The 13,312-nt window shown below is 41.6% G+C and overlaps 2 protein-coding genes across 3 annotated transcripts; one reads left to right on the top strand and one right to left on the bottom strand.

Annotated features, from left to right (window-relative positions):
• Positions 1-1,213: 1,213 nt before the first annotated feature.
• LOC308471286 (olfactory receptor 5AP2-like) lies at positions 1,214-2,480 on the bottom strand (the record flags this gene model as incomplete). The annotated part of the gene is made up of 1 exon (XM_080995160.1): positions 1,214-2,480. The coding sequence occupies one exon, from the start codon at positions 2,478-2,480 to the stop codon at positions 1,533-1,535; it is 948 nt and encodes a 315-aa protein (XP_080851286.1). The 3' UTR covers positions 1,214-1,532.
• A 6,018-nt stretch (positions 2,481-8,498) lies between these two features.
• On the top strand, positions 8,499-11,535 carry LOC308471071 (olfactory receptor 5J3-like; the record flags this gene model as incomplete). Of its 2 annotated transcripts, none has more annotated exons than XR_013982699.1 (2): positions 8,499-8,628; positions 10,122-10,175. XR_013982699.1 is itself a non-coding variant. In XM_080995003.1 (2 exons), the coding sequence occupies exon 2, from the start codon at positions 10,543-10,545 to the stop codon at positions 11,533-11,535; it is 993 nt and encodes a 330-aa protein (XP_080851129.1). In that variant the 5' UTR covers positions 8,499-8,628; positions 10,536-10,542. The 2 variants fall into 2 exon arrangements, 1 of the variants encoding a protein (XP_080851129.1); XM_080995003.1 differs by lacking the exon at positions 10,122-10,175 and adding an exon at positions 10,536-11,535.
• Positions 11,536-13,312: the final 1,777 nt, after the last annotated feature.

Below are 13,312 nucleotides of genomic sequence, written 5' to 3' on the forward strand. Positions count from 1 at the left end.
GTACATAGCTTTTAAACACTGAATTACAGTCATCAATACATTCACACACTCTATTCCAAAGAATAAAGAAATCCTAAAGGTATGCAAAAGGAAAGTGTTGAAGATCAACAGGAAATAGAGACGGGGCAAAGATTTATACCTTTCCAGAAGACAATCAAGACACAAAGTCAGGATTATGCTTCTGTGCCTTGTTATGTGGATTAAGCCCTCTCCTTCTTCTATCTATACCCTTGCATTTTGGTTCGACAGTAGAGGTGTCTCACCTTCTCCTGGTCTGTGCTGCATGGAGATGCCAACTGAGAAAACTGGTTAGAGTTTTATGTTGTGTAAAGATGCAGTAAGATGTTATGTTGCTAACTTGCCATTGAAAATGCTTGAGTATATTTTGAGGTCTCACTATGTGAACAGAAGGGGGTTCTAGGAGGGAACTTGCTTGCTCACAAGCATGACTTTACAAATTCCTCTGAAGTGTGCTTATTCCTTACAATGTGCTACCATGCTGTTGTGATATATTGTGGGACAAAGAGGATATTGTGATATATTGTTGGATGACTTTCTGAAAGCACAAGTCCTCTCCCTTGGTTTGGGGTTGCACATCCACCCAAGAGAAGCAAGTGTCATTTATTTGTTTGAAGCCATGGTGACTCCCTAAGGGAACTGATAACCTGACCTTGCTGGCTATTTTTGAGCTGATTCTTCTTGCAAACCAGGGTGCTGCATGTGACAGGTGGAAACTGTGCTGATGGTCAGGGGTAGTATTACAAGGGCTGACTGGAAACCATGCAAGCAGGAAATGATCCCACACAGATGAACCAGGTGAAAAGTCTAGGCAAGTACATCTCATACTGGAAAGCTACAAGTGGCAGGATTGGGTAAGAATCTCTTCATAATCTGATGCCACAGGGTGCTAACTACTGTATCCTGCACTTTTCTTCCCACAAGAGGAAGCTAACCTAGCCTAGCATCCCTATAACACCCCATAGGCCCTTCTGCAGATCCTTCAAGAACATCACAGAGCTCAAGGGAAGTAGGCACTTCATCATCTATGAAGAGGTGAGGCAATGAGTTTATTTATTTAATTCATGAATTTATAGGCCACACATTCATAAAACAACATAACAAGGTGGAATACAACATGTAAAAGCAAGGTTAACAAAGATATCCATTTAAAAGCATTATTTAAAACATCAATAAATACTGATCGGATTATAAAGGAAATTAATGTTGCAAAGGGCAGGCCCAACAAGGAAGACTTCAAGAGACATCTGAATGAAGGGAGGGAGGATCTCCGTTGAATCTCTGCAGGCAAGTAATACCATGGGTCAGGGCCTGCCACACTAAAATCTCTATCCCTAGTGGTGACCACCAGACCTCAGGGATATGGGGAACCAACAGAAGTTCTCAACTGGAGGATCTTAGCACGTGCTGTTTCGATGACAATGATGTCATGCTAGCCCTGCCAAAGACTTGCATGTAAGAGGATCACCGATCTCACAATTATCACCCACCTGGAAGCACCCAAAGTGCATAATTTATGCCTCAGCGGAAATACCTTTCTTCCTCACGATCCTTTTCAGAGCTGCCTTCACCTCCTTATTCCTCAGGCTGTAGATCAAAGGGTTCACCATGGGGATCACCACTGTATAAAAGACAGCAGCAACTTGGTCTTGGGCATCAGCGTCACTTGAGGTGGGCTTCAGGTAGATGAAAAGGATGGTGGTATAGAACAAGGTGACAGCCATCATATGGGAGCCACAGGTAGATAAGGTTTTCTTGCGTCCCTCAGATGAGCTGATCCGACGGATGGTGATGAGGATGTAGATGTAAGAGATGAGGATGGTGAGGAATGAACAGAGACCTATCAGGGAAGAGATCACGAATAGCAGGATGTGGTTGAGCATTGTGTTGGAGCAAGCAAGCTTCAGTATTAAGGGTACATCACAAAAGAAGTGGTTAATGACATTAGAGCCGCAGAAAGGAAGACGGAAGGTGGTGTTTGTGTGTATCATGCCATTGGCACACCCCGCCAGGTATGAAGCCAGTACAAGCCAAATGCAGACCTTCCTAGACATGACAACCGGGTAAAGCAACGGGTTGCAGATTGCTACATAGCGGTCATAGGCCATGGCTGCTAGCAAGAGACACTCTACAGTGGCAAAGACAGCATAGAAATAAAACTGGGCAGCACAGCCAGTGAACGAAATGGCTTTCTTCTCAGCCAAGAAATCTGCCAGCGTTTTGGGGACGATGACAGTGGAGTAACAGAGATCTGAGAAGGACAGGTTGCTGAGGAAGAAGTACATGGGTGTTTGAAGGTGGCGGTCAAGGTGAATCAGTGCTATCATCCCAAGATTTCCCAGAAGAGTGATTGCGTAGATGGTCAGAAACACTGCAAAGAGGGAAATGCGGAGCACTGGGTTGTTTGTGAATCCCGCAAGAATGAATTCTGAAACTGTGGTTTGATTCCATTGGGCCATCATAACAGAACACAAAAGCTGTAAAACAGTGGAGAGAAACAATGGTGATGTCTTAAACTTGGTTGAAAACTAACACTAACTTAACTATTGCTGCAACAGACCATACCTGTCATCCTCCTAATCATCCCGTATGATGGAAAATGTGGGAAATGGATATGCAAATTTAGGGATTTTAAAAATGTATATATTCTTTATTGAAAAATAAAAAGTAATGTGTATATAATGTATTTCTTGAGCATTTTACATCAGTTTAGATGAACGTTGGATAAGTGATGCATAAATGTTGGCAGGTGCCTGTCATTTCCCTAGGCAGGAAACAAAATGCTAAGCTTGTGTGTGCATTCATTTATTTATTTTACATCATTTGCATACCAGCCACTTAGCAATGTCCTCTGGATGGTTAACAATAAAAGTTAACAATGACCAACAAGAAACTCTAAAAGAAAACAGAATAAAACTACAGTACAAAAAATAACACAACTAACTAGAACTAGCAAGAGCAAAATATACCTTAACACACACAATCACAAAGCACTAAGAAGTATCAGGATCATAAAGATACACTTCCTAAGTGTAAAAGACCAAAGGACTCAATTCTAGCTTGATCAGGCATTTAAATCTTCAGGATTTTATCCAGCTAAGCCATAGATTTCCACAGGTCATCTGCTCTCTGATTAAAGTTGGATGCTACCTTTAATCTTTTAAAACATTGTTAAGGCAATAATATTCAGTATCAGTATGCAAATTTAACATGTTTACACCATTTGGTTTGCAAGGTAATTTTTGCCAACCCACGCTCACCTGCTCTTTATCTGATGTCATATGTGAAACTGAGCATGGAGCTAGCAAAGAAGTGGCTGGACAAAAAATGGGGTTTGCAGGCATCTGCACAAAGCTCAGCCCTTGCCTAGAGCTGAGTGCGGTGCTTTGAAACCCCAACAACCACCTGGTCGTCGGGGCTTCAAAGCACCACACAGGGCTCTGTGCTGAGCTTTGAAGTCCTGGTTATCATCTGATCATGGGGGCTTCAAAGTACTGCACAGGGCATGTTTGCACCTGCAAGGCTTACTTTCAAAGCATGTGGGTTGAATGTGGCTCATGCGGGTGGGGGAGATTCAGTTCTGGCTTGTTTTATTTATTTATTAAAAAAAAATTATATGCTGCTATATTATTTAATTCAAAGCAGTTTGCAATGATATCTATATATAATAAAAACACTGACACTAAAATTTGTTGGCCAGATCCAGTTCCTCAACCCTGTTTTACAACTTATTTCCTCCCCTTCAGTTCTTACATTCCCTCCGTAAGAATCTGTTCTTACTTCTGCTCTTAAGGGAACAAATCCTCCTCTACATTTGGGAACTCAATTCTCCCTGTTATACCATACAGTTTCCAGTCTGAGCAAATGAAACAAATGCATGCATATGACTTTGCAGTGTGCCAGTGAGGATAGTCAACCCTGGAGTCCATTTTAACTGCTGAATGAGATACAGTGGTACTTCGGGTTAAGAACTTAATTCGTTCTGGAGGTCCGTTCTTAACCTGAAACTGTTCTTGACCTGAGGTACCACTTTAGCTAATAGGGCCTCCTGCTGCCACCGCGCCGCTGTCATGTGATTTCTCTTCTCATCCTGAAGCAAAGTTCTTAACCCAAGGTACTATTTCTGGGTTAGCGGAGTCTGTAACCTGAAGCGTCTGTAACCCGAGGTACCACTGTAATAGGCCGATGTGCTAATGGAAGCTAGTCCCCCTATTCTTCCCACATGGGTGTCCTCTAATTCGCCTTGCAGGGTTGACAGAACACTCAGAACAGTGTATGGGGGGAAAGGGGGAGAACATTCCTTTGGACAAGCGGAAGAGCTTGCACTGATCAGAAAATCAAGTTAGTGCAATGTCCTACCCAAAATCTACAACTTCGCTTTCTAAGGAAGATACTTAGACATAACAAAACAGAGTCACTCACTAATCTGTCTAGAATTGGTGCTCTAACTTTCCTCAGTTTTCTGCCTCCATCACCTGGCCGATTGTGTAAGGGCAAATTGCTGTTTTCTTTGGTCTTGCTAAAGAAATATTTTCAAACTACATTAGGTTGTTATTCTAGAGCCAGTATCAGACATATTTAAACTTACCAGGTTGTGTTCTTGTCTGGTTCTGAGATCCTCACTTATGGGCTGAGTGTTTTGCTTATTCCTGCACTGATTTTGGGTTCTGGTTCTGGGAGTAGCATCTTTGTCTCTTCTATGGAAAGAAATTCTCCCTTTGCTCCATGTCTTTCTACCTCTACCCAGTCATAAATTTCTGAAATCTCTGCATGCAAAGCAAGCTGCTTCCTACATATGGCACTGCATCCCACAGACAGGAGCCTTTATATTGAGAATTTGCAGCGTGGGGACCTGTTCCCTGGGGATTTTCTGGTCTTAGAAGCACACAGGGGCAAAACTGTCGGCGTGACAGTTAATGATTAGTCTGCTTATGTGGAGATGAAAGGAAAACAAATTAAATGTCCAGGTTTGATTTTGGAAGCTTCAGCTAGTTCAGACTGCAGCTGCCAGAACTCCGAGGTTACTGAGGTGCTTAGATTCTGTTAACACCATGACTGTACTGGTTGATGCTTTAATTCCAAGCCCAATTCAAAGTGCTGGTTTTTATCTTCACATTTTAAAATGGTTTGTGCCCAAGCTATTTCATGGTCTTCCTGCACCCATATCAGCCTGCTTGCACACTGAGATCTACAACAGAGACCTTCCTTGTGTGCCCACTACCTAGATCAGTGAGGCTGATCTACAAGGAAAAGGGCCTTTTTTGTGGTGGCCTCATGACTTTCAAACTCCCTGTCAGTGGACAGGCTCCCATGCTACAAGCCTTTCAGAAGACCATGACATGACATATTTATGATTGATGTTTAATGCTCTGGATTGTGGCTTGTTATTGCTCTACAAGATGTTTTAATTGACTGACTGAAATTTTTTATTGGCTGTTATCTTGTGGGGAGGGGTGGTTGATGGTTTTTTATTGTTGGTATTTTGAAATTTTTTTTGTTCTAGCCTATCTTGGATGGGCATTTATTATTTAAATTTGTATGCTGCTGCTTCATATAAATTTGCCCAGGGGGGTTCACAACAGAACAACAAAAATGCAAATCATTACATCACTACAATGCAAAGCAAATACAAAATCATTTCAAAGCATAACAGCAAGCTAACAAATAGCTCAGTTTAAGTACTAGGAACACTTTATTTCTGAAGTCATCATAAAAGAAATAATCAGTTAATAACAAATATGATAAACATTTCAGCATGACAACAATAATATAACCAGCAACCACTGTGTGGCAGTACTATACCAAATGATACAAAAAAACCTAACCAAGTGTATAAAAAGTTTCAGTAAGACTATTTTTAAAGAAGTGAACACATTTCCTAGCAACTTATAAGATACAGAGCAATTAAAATTGATAAATACAAAGCAATGAATAAAGGATGTTTAACAGAAAGTAGCCAATTAAAGTATCTAATTTAGAAAAGAGGTAGTGAATCTTTGGCCTTTCGGTTGTTGTGGAACCACCATTCTCATCAGTCCCAGTCAGCATTGTCATGGTTAGGGATGATGGGAGATGTAGTCCTGTTCTATCTGGAGGGTCACAGGTTTGCCTGTTTTAGAGGTACTGCTACTGTATTGGTGATATTATATTGAACTGCTGCCCTCAATGTCCTGTTAGGTACTAAAAACTATTTAGATCAGTGATCACTTGCAAAACCAGTGTGTGTGTTCCTAATGCATTGTGATGCTACTTATAAATAGGAATTTGAGAACATTCCACCATTAAGAGAGAGTGTACCATGTAAATATAGACTCGGGATGGATGAATCAGTCTACTTTCAATCTCTTTCTGTTTTCCATCTAATTTCTACATTTTTTTTTTTTAAAAAAAAGCATAGGTAAAGGTAAAGGACCCCTGGACGATTAAGTCCAGTCAAAGGTGACTATGGGGTTGTGGCACTCATCTTGCTTTCAGGCTGAGGGAGTCAGCATTTGTCCACAGACAGCTTTCCAGGTCATGTGGCCTCATGACTAAACCACTTCTGGCACAATGGGACACCGTGATGGAAACCAGAGCACACAGAAACGCTGTTTACCTTCCCGCTGCAGCGGTACCTATTTATCTACTTGCACTGGCATGCTTTCGAACTGCTAGGTTTGCAGGAGTTGGGACAGAGCAATGGGTGCTCACCCCATTGCACGGATTCAAACCGCCAACTAATAGGAGGGCATTCTACAGGGCGGGTGCCATTACTGAGAAGGCCCTCTGCCTGGTTCCCTGTAACCTCACTTCTCACAGTGAGGGAACTGCCAGAAGGCCCTTGGAGCTGGACCTCAGTGTCTGGGCTGAACGATGGGGGTGGAAACACTCCTTCGGGGATACTGAGCCCACTCCTGCTCATTATTTGTTGAACAACAAACAGTTGTTCCAACACATGCCCCTCCCATCTTCCATAGTTTAAAATGTGAACTAGGCCCCTGTCAAGAACCCTTGGCTTTGTGCAGTGCTATTTTTCTATATAAAAAAAGCTTGTTCTCTTATAATGGCAATGGCACCCCCCTGAGAGGTGCCAGAACTGAGTTCCAGCGATTAATGGCTGGAAAAAAAGCCCTGTGTAGAATGCAATATTATCTTACCATACATTGTTTTTATTACATTTTCATTAGCTGCCCTGACAGTGTCAAACAGGTGGGAAGCATGATTGTGTTGAAGGTATAGGATCAACGTAATGGGTGGAGTCCAACATTCTAAATGAACTTTCTATTAGTGCAAGGATTTCTGATTGTGCAACGAAACTTTATCCCCCCTCTTCTCCCCCCGTCCCCTCCCAAATTGTTTTGGGGGTTCCCCCAACCCTCCAGAGCAGGTTGGGGGAGGGCAAATGGCAAATAAGAGACAGGAAGAAGAGCAAGGGAAGTCCAGCTGCATGAGCAGAAATCCTTGCACTGACGGGACAGGTTAGTTGTATACAACCCAAAATAAATAAATAAATAAATATTTGGGGAGTGTCACAAAATCATCCCAGTTGTGCTTCACATTCCCCAGTGGCAAATCTTTCAGATAGTTGTAATTTGGCTCGCATTTGTCTTCACCATGTAATTGGTAGGAATCAATGCTCATATGGGTCTGAAGTCCTTTAGGGATAAGGTCCCAAAGCCAAGACTTTCCTCGATGGGATTGTTTTCTCTTTTTTAGTTCCAAAGAGAGCAAAAGAAACAACATCATTTTGCTGTGATTATGGGAAGCTTCAATATTATTTTGAGTTTTTTTAATTTTCTTACTCTGGCAGAAGCATTTTGCTGTGCGCTCCACACAGAGAAACCCATCAAGCAATCAGCATTAAACTGGAAAGAAACAGAATGACAAAATGCTGAAGATGCAACTGAACGGAAAGAAAGCAAGTACGTTCAGGTGCATTTCTAAGTCTAAGAAGCACAGTGTGGTTACTAGCAGTCTAATTTTTAAGCAGCTCTGTGTTTTTTCTTGCTGGAATATGCTTTTGTTATCAATATCCCTCCAGAAGCAGCTGTGAGAGAAGCATTTTTTTTTTAAATGAACTAAAATGAACTGATTGGATATTTAGAGAAGTACTGAACAAAAGTCTGCAGAAATAGCATGAGTGATACTTCACAAGACCAGTTTAAATAAATAGCTGTTAAGGGGAAGATATAGGACCTACACAGTAGTTTTGAAATTTCCTGCACTGCTTGTCTGATGATGAATCATCATCCTATAGAGAGCTCATTCCCAGAGTGTGGATCTTTTGGTATCCAAAACAGAACCACATGAAACATGAGGGAGGTACTGGCAGACTTGAGGAAACCCCAAAGTTTTCTGAAGGACAAATAATATTTAGCAAACATCCATAACTAAAGGGGACAGAGCCCTCCCAAACAACTCTATGACATAGGCATGCATGGTGGACATGGAATGCTGACTGTTAGGAGGGGGAGACAAAAAACCGGGTGGGTGAGGTGGGGAAGGAAACTGGGTGATGGAATGCTGATCAGGAATACTGCAGACTGCAACACTTTGTTGCTGACCCCACGTGTGCATTTGTACCAAGGAAACATTGCAGAGGAATCCACACAAAATTCATTCAGGGACCAGGTGAGTTGGGCTGTACTGCTTTTCCAAATTAACTCAAAATGCAGCTTTGAAATGTACCCAAGGATACTTGGCTGGAGCTCACTGGGAAGGTGTGTAATGGTGGAAAAGCCGCCTTGGAAAGAAGCTTGTATGTCATTGCTTGTTAACTGAGAAATGCCAGGATTCTATGGAATATAACTGAAAAACCACTCATTTACACGAAGATGCAGCTAGAATACTGAGATGAAAGGAAACAAATTATCTACTTAGGCAGTGTTAGGTAAGGTGGCAAACTGATATGAAAATGCAAAAGATCACCAGGTAGAAAATAAACCATGTTTACTTGGAAGTAAATCTTATTTACGTCAGTGGAACCTCAGAAGAAATGGTCTCAAGATCTCAGTTTTAGGAATTAAACTTTTTTTTTGGGGGGGGGGTTCTTTGCTGAAGAGGTATTTTACTTAGATACAAAAGAGTAAGGTATACAGCATTATTATAGTTAGTGAAATGAGAGTAAATGTGGGGTGTCCAACTCAGGATGAATTTAAGTGGCTGAAGTATTGAGGGACTTCATTCTGTTCAGACCAGGATTTTTTTGAAAAAAATGTTTCATGTATATAGAACTTTTCAAACCTCAGGCTATTTTGACTTCCATATTATAGAATTGAAGGGACCCCAAGAGTCATCTAGTCCAACCTCCTGCAATGCAGGAATCACAGCTAAAACAATCCCTAATAGATGGCCATCCAACCTCTGTTTAAAAACCTCAAATGAAGCAGAATCTACCTCTTTCTGAGATAGTCCATTCCACTGTAAAACAGCTCTTACTGTCCGAAAGATATATACTAGCACAGGCTGAGTGCCTAGTGATGAGCACAGCTGGGCTTGAATTCTAGCAAAGAACTGCACTTGCTCACCTGTAAAAAGTCTGTCTCTTGCTTCTGGTTGGCATGCACACATTATGTTCTGTAGCACAAAGTGCCTTAAAAACCACAATGATCATGAGTTTAAGCAGGACTACTGCTGGCACTTCTGTCCATCAGAATTGCAAGGGTAAGCAGATCAGCAATCATATTTTAAATGTAAGTACTACATCCCTTGACAAAGAGTAAATCATGAAATATTTCTGGACTAAAGGATATTACTAAAAAAGAAGTCCTGAAACTGTTCTGGGAAAAGACAATTCCAAACACAGCTAATTTTGCCCTTATTTGATGTGTATTCAGGTTCAGAACAAATCACCTGTCTATTCTGAGGTTTTGTGAGCTACATGGTAGTGATGATCGTTCTCTCACCTCCGTCCACGACTCTTAAGCAGTAAATTAGAGAAGCTTATTCATGCACCAGTGTGAGCTGAGATCTCATGCCCAATGTGTCCTAGACAATTGACTGCCTTGGCATGACTCCATGTTTTACCTTTGTCTAGAACCCCAGTCAAGTCTACAATTCATAACTCTAGGTTATTCACTGTAAACTATGTGATTCTCATACTATACCAAAATATTTTTATCTAGGTATCATAGGTGATGCTGAAGCAGCCTGAAAGTTTCTTAATGCAGACAGAGCATTATGCTACCACTTCAGCTACATCTGAAGAAATCTGCTTCTTCATTTTCCTTTGACAGAAAGTTAGAGGGAACCCCATCATCATCTAGATACAAATATCTGAGTTTTGTAAAGGAGAAGAAACACTGATTGTTAATGTTCATCTGCTCTCCATAGGGTCACAGTATTGTAAAAGGAAAACAGCACACTGGTGACTGATTTAATATTGATGGGGTTTGACTGACTTTCAGCAGAACAAAACCTACTTCTCCTCTCCCCAATATTCTGATACCACACCAGAGAGGGACTTTCTCCAGTATGCCTATCTTGAGATGTTAAAAGGAGAAACAATATTGACTTCTGTGTTCTTCCCACCTCCACAGCGTCACCATGATGCAAACGGTAAACATCACGTTGGTGGACAGCTTCATACTCACAGGGCTAACAGACCTTCCTCAGGTGGAAATTGCCCTCTTTGTGATCTTCTGTGCTGTCTATGCCACCACCCTGGTGGGGAATTTGGGCATGATTCTCTTAATCAGGTCCAGCCCACAATTGCAAACCCCAATGTACTTCTTACTTGGCAACCTGTCTTTCTTGGACATCTGTTACTCCTCATCCGTCACCCCAAAGTTCCTAAGCAATCTTTTAAAGGAGAAGAAAGTAATTTCTTTTGCTGATTGTTTTACTCAGCTTTTCTTTTATGGTGTATTTGCCACCACTGAGTGTTACCTGCTGGCAGTGATGGCCTATGACCGCTACGTGGCTATCTGCAACCCACTGCTCTACTTAATCACCATGTCCCAAAGAAAGTGCATTGAGCTAGTTGCTCTTTCCTATGCAGCTGGTACAGTAAATGCTTTGGTGCACACTGTTGCTGCATCAAGACTATCCTTCTGTGGACCAAACATCATTAATAATTTTTACTGTGAAGTTCCTCCCATTCTGCAGCTGTCCTGCTCAGACATCAGTCTCAATGAAATCTTGCTCTTTATCTTTGTTGGGTTCAATATAACAATAACCATAACAATCGTTCTCACCTCTTACACCTACATCCTGGTCACTATTTTAAAGATAAAGTCCACTAAGAGCCAATGGAAAGCCTTTTCCACCTGCACATCTCACCTCATGGTCATCACCATCTTTTTTGGCAGTGCTAGCTTCATGTATGCACGTCCCAGTTCTAGGCAAAATCACCACCTTGACAAAATGGCTTCTGTCTTCTATGTAGTGGTGACTCCCATGCTGAACCCCTTGATCTACAGCCTGAGGAACCAGGAAGTCAGGAGTGCCTTCCGCAAAATCCTGGGAACAAAAGCTGCTTCTCAGTCTAGGATGATACCTTCCATACAAGTTAGACCTTCTCCAGATTGCAGGAGATAGCACTACACGTAAAAGGATGGTCCACAACATTTTGTCTCATAACATGCAAATAAAACTGCTCTGCTGTTCGTTTATTCCAACACTTACAGTTAAGCACGTGTAGCTGCTGCTCTACCAGCATGCCAGCAAATCCTCCTCTTCTTCAACAATGCCTTTGGAATATTGCTACATCATGGTATAGCAACATTCAAAGCTGCAAGATTTTCTTGGGGCAAGTGTCTCGATACACACTTGTAGATTACTTCTCCATGTTCCAGGAATAAGCTCATCCAGAACATGAACGACTATGAGAACTTTAATTATGCCAAGGTCAGGGTTTCCCATGGTGACCCTTGCTCTATCCTTCCAGAGGACAGACTGCTGTCTGCCTGGGAGAGCTAGCCCCAAACTAGCATGCTGTTCACAATACTCAGGGACACAGCAATACTAACATCTGTTCATTTGGTCTCGCTAGTGGAGTGTCCTCGTAAGGTACACAGAGAGCAACAGAAATGAGAACACCACTTTGCCAGAAATGGAGCTTTAGTCATAAGTATAGCAAGTGGTACTTTAACATTAAACTGTGAAGGCAACCCCAGAGATGGGGTCTAGAGAGAGTGTAAATATTTTGGATGGCAGAGGGTGGGCGATTTCAGTGAGTGGCAACTGAAATGCTTGTGTGTGAGTGAGAGAGAGGATATATTTCCATCTTTATAGTCCTCACACATTTTCCTTCAAGTAATACACATGCACACCCTTAAGATATGTACTTTTTGAACAATTATCCACACATACCTACATGCCACCACTAGAGTGATCCTGTTCTGGGCAAAAGGAAGGAAACAGCCATACCTTCCTTACTCAGACTCTGCCTGCCTGCACTATGAAAGTAAGGTGCATTGAATAAAGATCCTGATGCTTCATTAAATGTAACTTGATATACAAAAAGTTATGTTTCTCAAATGTTCTTTCTGGGTATGGGGGCAACTGCAATTTGGCCTCCATTGACTTCACTGGGTAAATATTAGACAAATGTTTCATATTGTCTTGTAAGCATGTGCTTGGGATCTGAGGTACTTCAGGGAGCATCAAGATTTCCCCACTAGTCATAATGAAAGCCAAGTTAACATAATTGTTTGTCATTAGGGTAAAAAAAAAAAAAAAAGCCCTAGAGCCACGAAGCGTTGGAGTATATCTGGCTTCCTTCAAACCACTAGATGGATTTTGCTATTGGTTTCACAAGGATTCAGGTTCACTTGCATTCAGGTGAGAAATCGCCTTGAAAGAAACAGAATGCTTCGAACTATTGAAGGCATAATGAAGTTTCAAGAAAGAGAGTAAGTTCAGGAGCATTTTCTCAGTTTATGTGGGAAAAGGATTGTGGTTACTAATGCAACTATCTGCTGCTTCGTGCTGTTGTTGCCTGAATATGCTTTAGACACAAACACACACACATCATTCCAACCGCAGATCTTAACAAGTTTTCTCTCTCTTCATTTTGGCAAATAAGGAAAAAGGAGAACGGTAGGGAACTTGAAAGACGCATTCACTGGTGAAATCTCTGCAGATACAGCATAGCATCAGCAATTAATTCTCAAAACAGGAAAGATTTAGGGCAGCCTAACTCAAGGTGGTGCCCATCAGAATTTTAGATTGCAACTCCCACCATCACTGATCTTTGAACATGTAGGCTGGAAATGACGATAGTTGAAGAATATCTGGAGGGCCTCAGGTTTGGAAAGGCTGCTCTAAGCAATAGTATTCAGTCTTCTTACTGGTCAAAACCCCTTTTCATTTT

Source organism: Podarcis pityusensis (genome assembly GCF_964106645.2).
Source record: "Podarcis pityusensis genome assembly, chromosome: 1".
Taxonomy (NCBI): domain Eukaryota; kingdom Metazoa; phylum Chordata; class Lepidosauria; order Squamata; family Lacertidae; genus Podarcis; species Podarcis pityusensis.